The sequence below is a fragment of the Anastrepha obliqua genome, chromosome 1 (assembly GCF_027943255.1).
Source record: "Anastrepha obliqua isolate idAnaObli1 chromosome 1, idAnaObli1_1.0, whole genome shotgun sequence".
NCBI lineage: Eukaryota > Metazoa > Arthropoda > Insecta > Diptera > Tephritidae > Anastrepha > Anastrepha obliqua.
Window position 1 is genome coordinate 183,804,230 of NC_072892.1, and position 18,174 is coordinate 183,822,403.

General features: G+C 36.5%; 3 protein-coding genes and 1 pseudogene across 3 annotated transcripts; 3 read left to right on the forward strand and 1 right to left on the reverse strand.

Annotated features, from left to right (window-relative positions):
* Positions 1-2,238: 2,238 nt before the first annotated feature.
* LOC129243646 (sarcotoxin-1C-like) lies at positions 2,239-2,630 on the forward strand. Its single transcript, XM_054880829.1, has 2 exons — positions 2,239-2,377; positions 2,455-2,630. The coding sequence occupies exons 1-2, from the start codon at positions 2,279-2,281 to the stop codon at positions 2,545-2,547; spliced, it is 192 nt and encodes a 63-aa protein (XP_054736804.1). The 5' UTR covers positions 2,239-2,278; the 3' UTR covers positions 2,548-2,630.
* A 1,634-nt stretch (positions 2,631-4,264) lies between these two features.
* LOC129243655 (cecropin-1-like) lies at positions 4,265-4,565 on the reverse strand (annotated as a pseudogene).
* Positions 4,566-9,822: 5,257 nt separating this feature from the next.
* LOC129243669 (sarcotoxin-1B) lies at positions 9,823-10,294 on the forward strand. The gene is made up of 2 exons (XM_054880864.1): positions 9,823-10,006; positions 10,083-10,294. The coding sequence occupies exons 1-2, from the start codon at positions 9,908-9,910 to the stop codon at positions 10,173-10,175; spliced, it is 192 nt and encodes a 63-aa protein (XP_054736839.1). The 5' UTR covers positions 9,823-9,907; the 3' UTR covers positions 10,176-10,294.
* A 4,670-nt stretch (positions 10,295-14,964) lies between these two features.
* LOC129243677 (cecropin-1-like) lies at positions 14,965-15,440 on the forward strand. The gene is made up of 2 exons (XM_054880877.1): positions 14,965-15,129; positions 15,207-15,440. The coding sequence occupies exons 1-2, from the start codon at positions 14,965-14,967 to the stop codon at positions 15,297-15,299; spliced, it is 258 nt and encodes an 85-aa protein (XP_054736852.1). The 3' UTR covers positions 15,300-15,440.
* The last annotated feature ends 2,734 nt before the right edge of the window (positions 15,441-18,174 follow it).

Consider the following 18,174-nt stretch of genomic DNA (forward strand, 5'->3'; position numbering starts at 1 on the left):
TCATCATTTCTAATGGTATTTTTGGAATAGGCTGTTTTTGATCGCTCTAAATAAAGAATCAGTTGACTATTGTAATTTTCTCAATGCTGTCCCACAATAAATAATGGTTTTACTTTCGAAAACTATTAACTTCAACAATTAACCTTTACCACCCACTCAAATGCAATGAAGATATTATAAATGTAGTCGAACACTTCAATAATTGCCTTCATAATGTACTAATTGAAAAGAAATCGAATTAATATGCAGTGCTAACAAAATCATTTTCCATATTATAAGTCAGCGAATCCACGAAGCCTAGCCTACATCAATATTTTGTGAAGAACAAGCTGGCATCAGGCCGCACCGATCATCTTTTGACCACGTAAATAGCCTTCAGGTAATAGTAGAGTCTAGCGTGGAATATCGCTCACCGCTTTATCTAATATTTATTGGTTTTGCTAAGGCATTCGATACTCTTCGACCCGACGCTATTTGGGCAATTGAAAAACATCTGGAGCTCCTCATTCCTGTCGCGTGCCACTAAATTAGGAATATTTAATTCCTACGTCATTTCCGTTTTACTTTACGGATGCGAAGCTTGGAATTCTGCACAACGACTAATACCACGCATGTGATTTTTTACAAATCGTTGCCTTAAGAGTAAACCAATGATAAGGAGACCAAAAACAATATGCAACGACAGGCTGAGGGAACTGACTAACTGATATTCTAAAAAAAAATGGAATTAGATCAGCCATACACTTAGGAAACCTGCACAAGATGTAACGAGGGAAGTAATCGAATCACGCAGCCGAGGATATCCAGCGCACACTTGGAGAAGACAGCTAGAGAAGGAAATAATATGAAGTGAATTGAACTGGAACAGAATGAAATGAATGTCATTGGATTGGGATAGATTTAAGACGTTTGTTGTGACCCTGTGCTTTGCTATGGAGCGGAAGTAATAAATATATATATACATATATGTAGATAAATACGTCCTTGAAAGGTGTTTAGCCAAGCTTCTTCAATCTCTTGAGATGGTAATAATGTCTTACAATTTGATTAATTAAAGGGAAAAAAGCCTCACCTACAAATATTTTTAAATTAATTTAATTTAACATTTTTCAAATACCCTTTGTCTGACATGAGTAAATTTAATTTTGAGGCGGTTAGTGAATCAGAACTTTTTGTAGTCTGTCGGAAAATGTGCTTATTGCATTTCACAACAGTTTGAGGCTTCAAAATTAGCTATCTGTAGAAGATATTATTCAGAAACTCGATGCCTCCTGTTAACAACTAATACAACTTTAAGGAGGATTCTGCGAACAATTCTAGAATTAGCAATTCCCAAAGCCACGGTATTCTACCAAATTAAGACAAGGCCAACACTTATTTGGTAACTTAGGCCTTCGGTAGAAAATGATTTCGCATCCACAATGTGTAAAAGGTCCCTAAAGGGCCAGTGTCTGTGCATCATAAAATAAAAATATTACCAAATTCGGCGTAGAAAACTCACATTTCACTGCCATTCAATGAGTTTAACACTCATCCAAAATGCGGTGAAAATCGTCGTAATGAATCAATGAGTCAAAAAGGACTATTGTGATTATAAAATATTGGATTCTCCAACTAAATTTTTGGTGTTCTTTTTTCAAATAAAACTAAACGATTTTAACTCTAGAATGCACTTTTCATTTACATATTTGAGTAAAATAGTTTCTATTATTATTATTATGACAGACTTAATTTGATGTGACATTTGTATGTATTCCCTTATCAGTAAATAAGTAAGGCGAATTGTTGGTTTAAAAACGGGGATTTTCGCAAAATATATACGTACATGGATGGATGTCTGTACTTATACGACTATGCATACTTTACGCTATTCGGCACGTTCATAAGTGTGTATGTATGTATGTAGATTCATAAATTCGTACACAAAGCAGCCTCATAGAACAACTCGGGCTTACTGAGCTGATCGAAATAATGAAATCGTCGAGTTGAGTAAGAGACAAAAACAATAATAAAAAATAAACAGAATTGCGGAGTACTCTCACCTTATCAGTATCACTTTTACACACACGAACTTCAATACTATCATACGAGTATAGTGGATGCATGAAAAGTGCTAGTGATCCCCCGAAAAATTATAGGCATGTGATTTTTTTCTACAGACGCCTTCGACAGACGAACTTCCACTGATCGGTATAAAAACCACAGCCGTCAGATGTAATGCTATCAAACTCACTTGAAGCGTCTCAACGAGAACAGTTGCCAAATCAAATCAAACAAAATGAACTTCAACAAAGTCTTCATCTTCTTGGCTGTGATGATTGCCATTTTCGCAGGACAAACGGAGGCAGGTTGGCTGAAGAAGATCGGCAAGAAAATCGTGAGTGTTGCAAATATTGCAATATCTTTTCCATTCCCCTTGTTTTGGATTACTAATTTTCTTTCCGTTTTCGACAGGAGCGCGTGGGTCAACACACAAGAGATGCCACCATTCAAGGACTTGGTATAGCGCAACAAGCCGCTAATGTCGCTGCCACCGCCAGGGGTTAAAAATTAGTTGAAACGTTCTATTATTAATTTATTTATTTTTGACCATAAATATTTGCTGCCTGTTAAGAAATTCATATTTATTTTTTATACCTTTAAGAAAATAAATTATGTCATTCAAATTCTACTCTAAATATTTCACCTATTATTTCAATTGAGGTGGGCGCTTGAATGAGGACCAGTACTTCTTCTGTACCGGGCATTTGTTGTACGCTTGATGACATCACAAAACACGGACCTATCATAACAGTCAGGGATAACATTCTGAATTCACCACATCATTCGTTCATTCAAGTCCCGTAAGAAACGTTATGAACTACCTGATGCCACTTGTGAGGTATCAAGTTGTGTTTAGGCTAGAAGGAATGAGCACAAAAGTCGGTTTCTGAGTTTTCTATTAGTACAGCTTTTTGTGTCATCATCGGTTACTGCCTAATGGGAGCACAGGGGAAGCGTATGTGATTTCTTGGAGGACGTTCTTGCCAGAACGCGACATTGCTGCCTAAACTCTTACCTCTTTGGATGTCCGGCAGACTTGGAATCTGCAACTATCCATAAAATGCATCGTTTACTAGAGAGCTGAAGTGGTTTCATCACATCGGGAATTAGAGGGGAGGTTTGCGTCTGATCAGTTGACATCACATTTGGACTTCAAGCCTAAGTAGACGCCTCTGCATCCTCATAAAAAACGACAACCACCGTAACCTATGTGATGAAATTCTATGCTGGTCTAGTAGATTTTGAGATATAGCGAATACAAACATAAAAAATAACAACTTTCAGAAAAACGCTCGAGGAAGTATAGAAACCCGGCCTGCAGACCTCATAACTTCCTCAAGTTTGCTGCGTTGGACTTAAGCTTTTGAAATAATAGTCTTTAATTTCATCTAAAAACAATCTTCCCAAAGTTTACATCTTGGTTGAAGCAAGCCAAGAATTACCTGCAGCAATGCAAAAATTTACTGCCGTTGAAAGGTCGTTGCAAGTAGCTGTGCAAGTTCAAAAATATGAATGCGTTGATAAACACTTTTGGATGCATTTAGTACTTCGGAGTTGGATTTGCACATTTGGCTAGAAAGTTAAATAACTTTTAAGATTTTAGGTAGTTATATTCAATGAACAAATTGCTTATGGGCAATTAGGATGTGCGAACGTAAGAGTTCTGACCGTTCAATGCGTTTCCAAAAATATTGCCCAATCAAGATGAATTTTTAGGGCATTCATTGTAAGACTGTCAAGTTTATGATAAAACTCGAATAGTTTTATTATTTTCCATTAAACGCAAAAGTTTTCTATTTCCCAACTGTTTGCCATCCCATTCGGTTTTCAGGGCAGATGAAGGCGGATTCAACTAATTTTAAACTGGATTACAAATCTGTGTAGGATTATGAATTGAAGATTACTATGAGCTTGCAGTAAAGTTTCTTGAATTGTAAGAATCTCTATCTCCATTTTGGGGAAAACGTGGCATTATGGCAGCGAGGCTAAGGAACTGAAATTTATTATTGGTTTTATTCAAAATGGTATTCTCTAACGAATTATGAGGAACAGTTTATACAACAACAACAAAAGCAAAATCATTAAATACCCACAACAATAACCAAGAAAACAAAAAGGTTAATTTTTAGAAAAAACGATTTTTTATTAAAGTAATTTATAAATTATCTACATTATTCTTCATCTTTCTAAACAAAATAAATAAATAATGGCTTAGTGGTAAATTAAAATTAAATTGTAGGTATTTTCCTATATGAAGAATCGTCTTATCCCTTCAGCGTCGCAGCAACATTGGCGGCCTGTTGTGCCACAGCGATGGTCTGAAGGGTAGCATCTCGGGTATGTTGACCAACTCACTCCTAATATATGGTATTTGAATAAAATTTTAATGAAATGTATTTTAGTTTTTATGTAAAATTTGTTTCTCTTCAATTACAATTTTTTTGCCGATTTTCTTAAGTTCCTTCAGTTTGTCCAGCAAAGACGGCGATGAGAAGAAAAACGAATATTTTGTTAAAGTTCATTTTGTTTGAATATAATTTTCACGTTGTACGTCTTTATTTGAAGTTGAATTGATTTTTCGCACTCGGTGGCGCTGGTTCTTGCTATAATGTTCGAAATGGGTTTAAAGGTCATTCAGTAGGTCAGGCTTTTATATGTCAAAACATTCCCACAGATGGTAAGTGAAGTTGTCTGCATTCGTGAGTTACGCGTATGAATCATTCACTCAACTATTTGATGATAGCGGAAGTTTTTGTTGGTAGCCGGGTAGATTCTGCCGGGGATTTATTGCGAACTTGCGTTTGATTATCCGAATTTCGGTAACAGCATCCAGTTTTTTAATTACAATAAAGATATGGAAACCCATGGGTGATTTACTTTTGAAATTTCGGAATTCCGAAAAGAAATGTTGTAGCAAATTTGAATTGTTTTATTTTTATTTCACTGCCACACGTAAATGTAATTTTAATAAAACATATACATACATACATACATACGCAAGCAGAAAAAAGTCCCAATTAACTGAGCAGACATTCATTCATTAAAGTTCCATGTACTCGTAACATAAAGTTCGCGCGCTTTTCTAAATGCTGCATTCGCTATGAGCCCCGTAGGAAAAACTTCTACTAGAGTACCAAATTTGTCTTGCAAAAATTTGCTAACATTTTCTGAACTTTTCTGGTACTTTTATAGGGAACTGCTTAATGTGGCTGTGTGGAACAAATAAATCAGCGTTACCCTCTTGTTCCGAAACATCGAAATATACTTTTAATCGAGTACAATTGACAAATTCACTGACAGCAGCAATTCGGAACCCATCGATTTTCGAGCGGGGAAGGTGTACATATATACATACCTACATAGACGTCGGTTTGGAGTCTTTTACGTTTTACTATAATATTTCTTTTGCACATTCGTTTCTGCCTTTGTCTCAGGTTTTGCAATATTTGTTTTTGTACTGTTGGTGCAAATAATACAGAAATGGTTTTCGAATACGTTTAATGATCGTGGATTAAGAGTCATTTTCGGTGATTCCTTAGAGGATATTTATTATGTTTTATTTCTTCATAAAGTAAATTAAACCAATTTTCTTGAAAATTAAAAAAACTTTTATTGTAATAAAATTTTGTAATAATCAAGCTTATACTTCTTTCAAATGGATTTTTAAATTTTGTTAGTAACTGTGGTTAATACAAGTTAATCCCGAGCTTATCGTCTTCTCAAAAATACCGGGGTATTGGGATTATCATCCCTAATACGTACATGTATACGCATATGCTCCAATAACTTGTTCTTTAATATTTCGGTGACTGACATACAGAACAATCTTAAATTATGGAGGGAACACTTTTCGAACCTGTTAAACAGTGATAGCTGCGCATGTCACAGAGGTTGTGAAGATCCCGATACCCCGATCTTTTACGACGGAATTGTCGTTCCGCTACCCGACCATGCTAAAGAGGCTAAAGAACCACAAAGCCGCGGGTGCCGACAGACTGCCTAACTAAGCTGTTCAAACATGGCGGCGAGGAGCTGGTAAGGTGTTTGCATCAGCTTCTAGGCAAAAAATGGTCGGATGAAAGCATGCCTGCCGATTGGAATCTAAGTGTGCTCTGCCCAATCCATAAGAAGGGTGATCCTTCAATCTGTGCCAATTATCGCGGTATTAGTCTTCTAAATATCGCCTAGGTTATAGCGAGCGTATTTCCCACCATTAACAAACTGATTTGACCTTATCAGAGTAGCTTTAAACCTGAAAAGTCCGCAATTGACCAGATATTCACAATACGCCAAATCTTGGAAAAGACCCGTGAAAGGAGAATCGACACACACCATCTTTTCGTCGACTTCAAAGCTGCATTCGACAGTACGGAAAGGAGTTACCTGTATGCAGCGATGTCTGAATTTGGTATCCCTGAAAACTAATACGGCTATGCAAGATGACGTTCTATTTGGCTTAATAAATAATTAAATAAATAAATAATTTTTTATAGCCAAAGACTTTAGTAGCCAATGCTTTCATTTATAGAGGAATGATGTTCTATAAATAAACAAATTTTGTAGAGTAAAATTATAAAATAATAAAAATAAATATTAAAATAAAATTAAAGAATATTTTTTTATATACTCACACATACATTTACATTATATAATATATTTTTCCTATGCTTCAAAGGCGCAGAAAACAAAACATATTTAAATGTTTTATAAATACTTTATTAAAACATTGGATTTTTTTCTAAAGTTTCTCAAGTTTTATTTGAAGTTTTTTTATACAACTGAAACTCACTCTATAACAATTATAGCCTCATTTGTTTTATAGCATTTATTATTTTCCATCCCCAGGGGCTTCAAGACTGTTAACTATTTAACACCAATGCCTTCGCTTCAATTCTTACCTCTCCTCTATTTAAGTACAACGAACTTTCTTATACATATGTATGTATGTACATACATGGATTAAAGGCCAGTTGTGAAAAATTACATCGTAGAAATAAATACTATTTGTGTTTTTGCTCTTTCATTCACAACCTAAAGCGTTCTCGTAATGGGCTTTCTTATCACACGACTAGAAAATCCCCTTCGATCAGTTGCGATGCATCAGCCAACACTTCCTTTTGTGTATGAAAGTACTCGATTCGGTGGAGGCCAATCATTCATCTCTCCACGCTCGTTGTCTCTCCATATTTCGCTTAATGCAAAATGAATGCAAAAGTTGCTGCAGTCTTTGTTGTGTTCCTGCTCGTTGCTGCGCTGGGATTCACACGGGCCGATTGGTTAGACGATCTCAATGAAGGAACTGTGAGTGAATTTTGAGTCACTTTTTTCTTTATTTATTTCTGGTTTTCCCTTTTATAGAGCCAAGTTGTTTCTGTGGTCAACGAAAATGCAGGAAAACTTAACAAATTGGCCACAAATATTGATATTCTCGGAAAGATATTAAAGAACATCGACCCGGACTCCAGTGACGAATAACAATGGGTTTCAATTACTCATATTAGATTAGTTTATTTACGTCTTCTTTTTAATTATTGTAAGTTCGTGTAAAAAAATTATAATTAATAAAAATCGTATAAAACATAACCACATTTTTCTCTGATGTTCTGGGAATAGTAGAAATAGTACTTACAACTATAAATATATGTATGTATGTAGGTCAACTATTGTTGCTTCAGGGCTCACTAAGTATGAATATTTTCTTGATTGATTTGATTTGTAGTGAGGCTCTCGAACACTTTGGCAGGGTCAGAGTAGTGCATACTTCATCAATTTCAATGCCCTAAATGAAGGAAAAGGATTCTCTCAGGCGCTATTGAAAAGGAATGGTAGGTATTTTTAGTTCCAGATATCTGAAGAAATCGAAGGTTGTCTCATGAACCTTTGGAAATTTTTCAAGAAGACATTTCTTTGAACCAGAAGATCGGGAACGATGGAAGATTGGCTCCCATTGGAGCTATTCATTCAAAATTTATCATGCCATGCGATGATTCAATCCCAAGCACACCACTGTGAAAATGGTTTTTGTAATTTTATTAAATGACTTATCCGAAGAAATATTTGGGTGCACAAACATTCAAATCGAATGCCAAAATAAAAATATGTATAGCTCACAATAACTGAACTGCATTGGCGAACTTAATAACATCGGAGAATTTACTCACTCACCAACCCATTCGGCTAAGGCGGCCGCCATAATATAATATTAAGCCATAATATAATATTACGTCACTAATAATTATTTTTCTAATCAAAAATATACTCCAGCCGGGCATAATCTATGAAATTTTTTTCCTTAGATAAAGATTAGTTTCTATCTTTAGTTTAATTCATGCTTTGGGCTACTCATAACACCCATTAAGTGCATCATACAGGGTCTTTCGAGTTCTTCGAGTTTCTTTTTATATTTTTAGACTTTTATATTTGTTTATTGACATTTGGAGTAAGGGAATCTGCATTTTATGAAAAACAGTAAAACGCAAACGAATGCAATTGCTTCTCAACATATATCCGTGCAATGTCCAAATACAGTCTACCTAATCGTTCAAATGGGAATGAGTTACATCTGAGATAATTTTTACCTTTGATAATTTCTTCAGCAAAACCATCTATAATCGTCAAGCGGGGCTAATTTTAGTAATTTGTAGTCTTTCTACTTAACCCCTATCAACAGAGGCACTATCGAATTCTGACAGCTGTCAAACGAAGATAGTTAAAGAAAACCACTCGAACTTGAAATACCTTTTTTCCCAATTAATCTCATCTAAGCTTTTTCTGTGACATTAATTAAAAAATCATATGGATTATATTTTATTTATTTTTCACCTGCGCATACAAAAAAGGTTACTGAAAAACAAATATACAGTTATATATGGTAGGTTTAAAATTAGCCAAAGAGTTTCATAAAACGGAAAATTGTTAGACTTCTCTTTATGCTCTTAATAATAGTTTGTATTTCCTAAAACTAATAGAAGAAGAATTTGAGAAAGTCCGTCAGCATCGGAGTTACTAGTTGGAACATTCCCAAAAGTTGTGGAGGCCAATTAATTCTCAACCACCTAACTTTGTAGACTGAGTGCTTTTTTCCGACTATATGAACATGTTAATCAGCATTGCAACGAGACTATTGAAGAAGGGATGCCAAAGTGGACACCTCCTCGAACGACGCCGATGAAATTGCAAAGGCTTCAGAGTTCTTACTCACATACATATGTATGTACTTATATACACATCCATGCAGCCGTTGCTGTTTTTTGTAAAATATCATACACAAAATTTTGTGCCCATAAAGTTCGTGAACTTTCGTTAACTTCGTTAGCTAAGTAAGTATTGCTATAAATCGGAATGCGAAATTCTAATTATTATTTTATTTCGTTCTATATTTCTTTCCTTCAACAAATGTGAATATGTGCAAACGGCTTTTTCTATAATATAAAGGAAAGAAATTATGTATGGATTCTCGCTTTTTAAATACGGATTGGGAGTTAAGTTCGTAAAAATTCTAGTTATATGTGAACCTATTAATATGCCCAGACCCTGTCAGAGTTTTGGGTTAACGCCAGTTATTTTTACCATATTAAAATCCCAGTGCACAAATGTCATTGACATTGAAATCGAACAGTTGGTCCACATTTTGTATACACATAAATCCCATATATATGTACCTATACAATCACACAATCATAGACACGAGTGATCCCCCGTGAAATAAGAGTCTGCTGCAAACTTCTGCTCGCTATAAAAGCTACAGCGTCAATTGCAATGTTATCAAACTCACTTGAAACGCCCAACAAGTAAATCAAATTAAGAGCAACCAAGCCGACTTGTTTCAAATAATCTGTCTATCAAGAAAACAAAATCAAACAAAATGAACTTCAACAAAGTCTTCATCTTCTTGGCTGTGATGATTGCCGTTTTCGCAGGACAATCGGAGGCAGGTTGGCTGAAGAAGATCGGCAAGAAAATCGTAAGTGTTGCAAATATTGCAATATCTTTTCTATTCCCTTGTTTCGGATTACTAATTTTCTTTCCGTTTTCGACAGGAGCGCGTGGGTCAACACACAAGAGATGCCACCATTCAAGGACTTGGTATAGCGCAACAAGCCGCTAATGTCGCTGCCACTGCCAGGGGCTAAAAATAGTTAAAACATTTTATTATTAAATATGTAATTTATTTATTTTTGTACATGAAACCTTAAATTTATAATTAATTTGAAATTATTACCTTTAAGAAATAAATTAAATCAAAGTCAAACCATCTGCTTTTATTGAATTAATTAAAAATGGGTACGTAGGCGAGGAGTCCGTACTCACCCGAGTATATTTCAAGTATTAGCGCCACTTAAACCTAAGTGATGAATATTTTATTAATCGGAAGCCATTTACAGGGTGGGCCATATAGCGTTTGCTTTTTGAACCACCTATTTTTTTTTTTGAGAATGGTAACACAAATGGCATGTCAAATGTGTTCATAATTTAATGGTTAATGGTTAATGGTTGTAAAGGGTTAAGGTGTGGCCCTTTAGCACTGCGACCATATTGATCTATTGTGCACCCTATGCTGTCTATTGACTGTTAAGTATGCTTATGAATTGTACCAGCTCCTTCTGAGGGAGTGATTGAAGGTCTTCATCTGTAAGCATGAACTTGTTTAAAAACCTTTTCCTTCTATGCGTCAACCCCGGACATTCGATAATGAGATGTTCCATAGACTCCTCATCTTCGCAGCAGAATCTGCAGGTGCTGGTGTTAGTTATGCCTAATTTATGTAAGTGTTTGTTGCAGGTGAAGTGACCCGTGAGGGCGCCTGTGAGAGTGCGAATGCTCTTTTTGTTTAACGTGAGGGTCATGTTGGCTCTTTTAGCGTTGAAACTTAGGAACTTTTTGGAGTGTCTAAGACACTCTACATTGTTCCAATGCTGATTTAATAGAGTTTTGGCCCAGTATTTTACTTTTTGTTTTAGGTTGTTTTTGTTGAATCCGAACATAGGACTAGGTCCGATGAAGTTTTCATCTGCCCCTTTTTTGGCTTGAAAGTCTGCCTTTTCGTTGCCGTCATATCTCTCATGTCCCGGTACCCAAATTAATGAAACATTGTTTTTGGATGCCAGATTATTGAGTGCATTGTGGCATTCTAAGAGGGTTTTTGAGTTGTATGTATAGCTATCTAAAGCTTTTAGAACTGATAGGCTGTCCGAGAGTATTTTAATCTTTACTCTCTTGTGGTTTCTGCGTTGCATGATGTTTGCTGCTTCCATTATTGCGTATAGTTCCGCTTGGAAGATAGTGGTGTCCCTGGTGAGAGTGTATGATTTGTGGATTCTGGGCCCCACTACACCTGCTCCTACACCATAAGGTGTTTTTGATCCATCAGTGTACCATTTTTGTGAATCATCATTCATCCATTTCGGGTTTGTTTTCCACTCGATCCTCTCAGGAAAGGTAACTGTGTATCCTTTTGTGAAACAGAGGGTTGGGTCAATGTGGTCTGAAACTTGAGCCATGCTTATGGTGTTTTTGATTTTATTTAGGATATTTAGGTGACCGGTGAGGTTGCCCAATTTGAAATTTACTTTCATGTGTAGCATGAGTGCTTACGTAGCTGCTTCCTCTTGGATTGCTATATGAAGTGGTGGGAGATTAAGGAGTGCGTCCATGCCAGCTGTTGGGGTAGTTCTCATGGCCCCTGTGATGCATAGGCAAGCAAGCCTTTGTACTTTTCCCAGTTTGGTTATCGCTGTTTGTTGGATAGATTTGCTCCACCATACTAGTGCCCCATACAGTATGATTGGTCTAACCATTTGGGTGTATATCCAGAGGGCCATACTAGGGCCGAGGCCCCAGGATCTCCCTAGTAATTGTTTAGTTGGCCACAAGGATTTCGTGGCTTTTTTTGTTATATTATTTATATGTGATTCCCAAGTGAGTTTTTTATCTAAGGTTAAACCTAGATATTTGACCTCTTCCTTTAGTTCTATCACTGTTTCATTTATTTTCAATGCAGGAAACTCTAACTTTCTTTTTCTTGTGAAGGGGATTATTGTGGTTTTGTTAGGGTTGATCGACAGCCCCTCCTTTTTACACCATTCCCATGTTGCGCTCATAATTTACTTAAAGGTTTGATATTTACGAAATGGGACGTTATACGCTTCAACAAAATTGGGAAATATTGAAAACCTATTTCCAAAGTGGTGAGTCTTCTTCTTCTTCCGCGGTTACAGTAAATGGCGAGCTTTACCATGACATGCTCAACGAGTTGTTTCCAAAAATTGAAGAGGATGACTTGGACGACAATTGTTTTCAACAGGACGGTGCAACTTGTCACACTGCCAAAGTTACACTCGAACTTTTGGCTACCGTTTTTGAAAACCGAATAATCAGCCGAAATTCCGTTATCAATTGGCCGCCTCGGAGCTGTGATTTCAGCCCGTTGGACTATTTTTTGTGGGGAGCCGTTAAGGACAAATGCTATGCGAACCATCCAGAGACGATTGATGCTTTAAAACGCGAAATCGAAATTGCCATTCATGAAATTGGAGCCCAAACAATCGAAAATGGGCTTAAAAATTGGGTTGATCGACTGACGTACTGTAAAGCCAGCCGTGGCAGTCATTTGAACGATATTAATTTTCACTCATAAATGACAATGTTCAATCTTCAAAATAAAAAAAAAAAGGTTGAAAAAATATTTATTAGTTTTTTTTTTTTTATAGCCGATTCAAAAAGCAAATTTTACATGGCCCACCCTATATAAAAAGCGTCTTATATTTCTTATGGTATTTCTGGAATAGATTTTTTGTACTATTGAGAGAATACAGAAGGAGGCGTATTTTTCGGACTTAGCTCTCAGTGAACTTTTCAGAATCAACTGTTGTGCTCGTAATACTTCTACGAGTATTATCTTCCTTAACTTTACCTTTCTTTTTAAATCTTTCCTATTTTGAATTTATCTTCTTAGTTCTCTCGCACATCTCACATCCCCGTCTTGGCAGAGGTACGCCCATTTTTCACTTCAATCTGGGCCATCGAATACCAGACATATAATTCTCTCACTATCTTGAAGGTAGGTGCGAACAATTTTATAGGGGTTGATATTCTATTTAATGGCTCTATCCTTTCCCAGGATGAGTAGGAAAACTTAATTCGCGAATCTTTTCGTTCATCACAATTTCCGTGCCCATGTCTGAAAATATTTCTTGTTAAAATTAAAGACTTAGTTCTCGAAATTTCGTCAATATCAGATTTAAACTTTTAATCCTCCAATTCGTGTTGTCATATTTGTTGTTGTCTTATGAAGTGATCAATAGTTCTATCGAAGTTGTATCAAAGGGAAAGATGTAAGGGATAGAAGGTTTAATGTTTCAAAGCTTGCAATTAAAAAAAAAACAAAAAAACTGCCTTATTCCGGTTCCGAACGGTAGATAATTGTATAAGAAACTTTCCCAAATGGACACGGTGGTTCTTGTTTGTCTTACGAGTGGCACCGTTATTAGAAAAACTTCTCCAATCATTTGATGTCGTATATCCTCAATATCCCACATAACCGTTCGGCTGCCAATGAATTAAAATAATTAGGCCGACCTATGGTACATCCATCCCTGAGGTACATCCTAACCTAGGGGTTAGGCTAAGCTTCTTGAATTTGTTGGGTGGAATACGTTGTTAAAAATATTTTTAATGAAGCATTTTCCAAATACACTTAGTTTGGCATGAGTACGTAAATTTATGTAGTTTTGGGGGCCACTGCATACCCGACTTTTTAGATCCACTGGACCCACCGTTATCAGTCAGACTTAACATAATTTTGTTATGAGTGAAGTATTATTGATTTCAAATTTTTTTTTAGTCTGTCGAGAAAATATGCTTTTGCATTTTCTGGCTTCATAAATGTTTGAGGCTTCAAAATAAAACTCTCTGTACAACAACTACTAAACTATAGGAAGGATTCTGAGAAAAATTTTAGAAATAGCAATTCACAAAGGCACGGTATTCTATCAAAATGAGACAAGGCCAATACTTATTTGGTAGCTTAGGCCTTCGACAGAAATTCATTCCATTCCATTTCAATTCATTTCCATCCGCAATGTGATTGCTTGATTTTGTCCATTTAATTTATGATTTATTCCGTAGTTTCACCTCTTTAAATGGTAAAGGGTGCCTAAAGCGTCAGTGGGTGAGCAACATACTTTTTTGTGAAATAAAAAGTTAGACAAACTCGGCGTAGAAAACTCACATTTTTCACTCATTCAGTGGGCTAAACATGCTGAGATGCTGTGAAAAGCACCGTAATGAGTCAGTAAGTTAGAAGGGAGTCTTGTGATTTCAAAATATTGGATTTTCCTACTAAATTTTTGTTATTCTTTTTTAAAATAAAAATAAACGTTTCCAACTTTAGAATGCACCGTTCATTTACATATTTGACTAAAATAGTATCTCTTATCATTGTTTGAGTACAGCCTTACGTAGGTGTAACTAAATTTATATTTCCTTATCAGCCAATAAGTAAAGTGAAGTGTTGGTTTAAAAACGGGGATTCTTGCAAAACACTTACATACATAGATGTGTGTCTGTACTTATACACCTATGCATACTTTGCGCTATTCGGCACATCCATAAGTATGTATGTATGTGTGTAGATTCATAGATTCGTACACAAAGCAGCCTCATAGAACAACTTGGGCTTACAGAGCTGATCAAAAGAATGAATCGTCGAGTTGAGTAAGTAAAAATAAACAGAATTGCAGAGTACTTCCACCTTATCAGTATCACTTTTACACACACGAACTTCAATACTATCATACGAGTATAGTGGATGGATGAAAAATGCTAGTGATCCCCCGAAAAATGATAGGCATGTGATTTTTTTCTACAGACGCCTTCGACAGACGAACTTCTACTGATCGGTATAAAAACCACAGCCGTCAGATGCAATGCTATCAAACTCACTTGAAGCGTCTCAACGAGCACAGTTGCCAAATCAAATCAAACAAAATGAACTTCAACAAAGTCTTCATCTTCTTGGCTGTGATGATTGCCATTTTCGCAGGACAAACGGAGGCAGGTTGGCTGAAGAAGATCGGCAAGAAAATCGTAAGTGTTGCAAATATTGCATTGTTTTTTCCATTTCCCATGTTTAAGATTACTAATTTTCCTTCCTTTCTCGACAGGAACGCGTGGGTCAACACACAAGAGATGCCACCATTCAAGGACTTGCTGTGGCGCAGCAAGCCGCTAATGTCGCTGCCACTGCCAGGGGTTAAAAATTAGTTAAAACGTTCTATTATTAATTTATTTATTTTTGGCCACAAATATTTGATGCCTCTTAAAAAATTCATATTTATTTTTTCATAATTTGTATGCTCATTACCTGTAAGAAAATAAATTATGCCATTCAAATTCTACTCTACATACATAATTTATTTACCTCAACCAGAGCTGGTCAGCAGTAGATGTCCAAATGATTTTCAGTGATGTAATAGTTTTTTAATGTTAACAAACACTTCTGCTGTGCGGATAACGGGGTATTACCCTTAACGTCATGGTACGTCAATTACGTTTTTTAAGTAAGATCTGAGATAATTCATCATTAATTGGGTTGGTTCTCAAAGTGACCTTAGCCTAATTGAACTCACTTTAGTAAGAGTGGGTGTATGAATATGCACACATTCTATACTCTTGCAGCTGCCTGCCCAAACACTTGCTTCGTCAAAAACTTTAAAGTTTGTTTCTGGCTAGAGAGAAACGGTTCTAATGACTCTGGGCCTATAAACTTAGAGACTACCCTTTTCCTGGATAATTTATCTGCTAATTCGTTGCCAGAAATTCCTATGTGGTCTGGAACGTACAAGTACCTACCTGGTTGTTCTGGCCTAAGATATTCAGCTTATGAAGACACTCCAACACCAATTTTGATATAACCTGGAAAGAGTTGAGAGTCTTGATTAGTGCTTGGCTGTCAGTAAGGGTAGCCTTGCTTCTGCTGTTATAGTTGCGGTCAAGGTTATAGTGAAGTCATCTTTCTATTGCGTAGATTTCCGCTTGATATATACTTCTATTTTTGGCTAGCGAGTTCGATTACCTTTTCCCCGGTCCGAAGATACCTGCCCGTGCACCTTCCTCGGCGAGGGATTCGTCCATGTACCATCTTTTAGATTTTAGATAACCCTTCCCAATTATTTGAAATGCCCAGTTCAGTCTTTAAACGTTTAACCATACTGAGCATTAGTCTTATGTCCCATGGCATTGAGATCTCAGCAAAAATATCAAACTTACACTAATTTTGATGAACGCCTGGACCAATGGTAGTTTCGGTTGATCTTAGGAGAGTCCTCCTAGCTTCGGATTGGATATCAATGTGAAGATATGTGAGTCCTAAAAGAAAGAGCTCCATATTGGTAGTAATAGTATACCACTTTGCGGGCGCGCTCTGGATGTATTTGTCGTTATGAAACCAAGCTGGATGGTATCTCTCTTTACCTTTCTTGCACTTGGCATATTTCACATCCATTGAGCGAGAGTATTAAGAGTACCTCTCGTCTTTGTTGATCGCCCAGGCCTAGTGACATTTTGTCATGATTGCAATGGTGCATCGCCTAGGATCACGGTCCTGATGTAATTGTCTACTGCCTTTTCTATAATCTTTAATGTAAATGACGTAAGACAAGTTGCCTGAAATATTTAGGATAAAGTGGGTCCTTGCTTACTTCCTTCGGTATAAATACCATTTTTGGCCCCCTCCATTTATTTGGTATGTACCCAAGTGCGATATTTGATCTATAAGTTGTTCATGAAGCAGCTCTAAGTCCTTTTAGAGTAATGCCGGCAAGATGCCATCAACACCAGTTTATTATAGCGACACGAAGCTGTTTACTAGCCACTTCAATCTGGGCATATTTCAGTAGCATCAATCCATTCATTCTTGTTCTCTTCCCAAGGTTTTAGTATGCTCTGCTCCTGCCTCTACCGTGTTAGAGGGACCTGGAAAGAGTGTATACTTGTTTGAGGTTGGTCGAGGATGTACGTAAACTTGTGTAAACTAGAAAACGTGTTTGAAAACCAAGGAGTATATCTTTATGTTTCAGACTTCCAAGGCTAAAGGATGAGATCATGCACCGTATAAATGATATGCAACCCGAACTATGACAAAAAGTCATGGAAAATTTCGATATGCACATCCGGTATTGACACAGGAGTCGTAGGGCATTTAACGGATATTGTGTTGGATACATAAATGCCATAGACTAAAGTACATGAAGATATATAATAAAAAAACTCATTTCAACAAATTTTACTGTGCTTTATTTATAATCCGCGGTCTTATTGCAGCACCCTATAGTAGTATTTCATGTAAAAAATTTGGTAGGAATCACTGAGTGATGGAGTTCAGCTCCGAATATTTGAGTAGGTAAAGGGTGAACAGATGGGAAGTACTTTTTCCAATAGGGTTTTTTGACAGATCACTCGTAACTACTGTCAAAGTAAATACATAATTATGTTCAGTATTCATTGAAATTTCATCCTCGAAAGACTTACGCCTCAACAACGGCCAATGTGCTGGAGGAATCATCGGCCCATATTTCTTAAAAGATGAGGCTCGCACCATTGAAGGACGAACGCTATCGTGCCATGATAAACGACTTTTCATGCCGGATATTAAAGCCGGTGATGTCCACAATATTTTGTTCGAAAAAAACGCCGCAAATTGCCATACAGTTCGTGAAGCAATGGGTTTAACTCTCGACTCGGACCAGTGGATTGGCCACCAAGATCGTGTGATATTCACACCTTTGGACTTTTATTTGTGGCGGTATATCAAGTCAAAATGTTTTGTGAATAAACCAGCTTCGGTTGAAGCGTTGAAAGCCAACATTACTAAAGTTATTGACGAGATACCGACCGAAGTCCTCGAAGTTTACGGATGGCCGATTTGCGGCACATTTGCGGCCAACATTTGAAAGCCACTATCTTAAAAAAAATGTCATGAACGGCTTTACACAAAAATAATAAAGATTGCCCAATCAATTTAAATTCTCGCTGTTATTTTTTTTTTCAATATAAAATTCGATACCTCTAAATTGATCACCCTTTATTATGGTGAATTCAAATTAGCAGTAAAAATGAACGACTTACAGTATA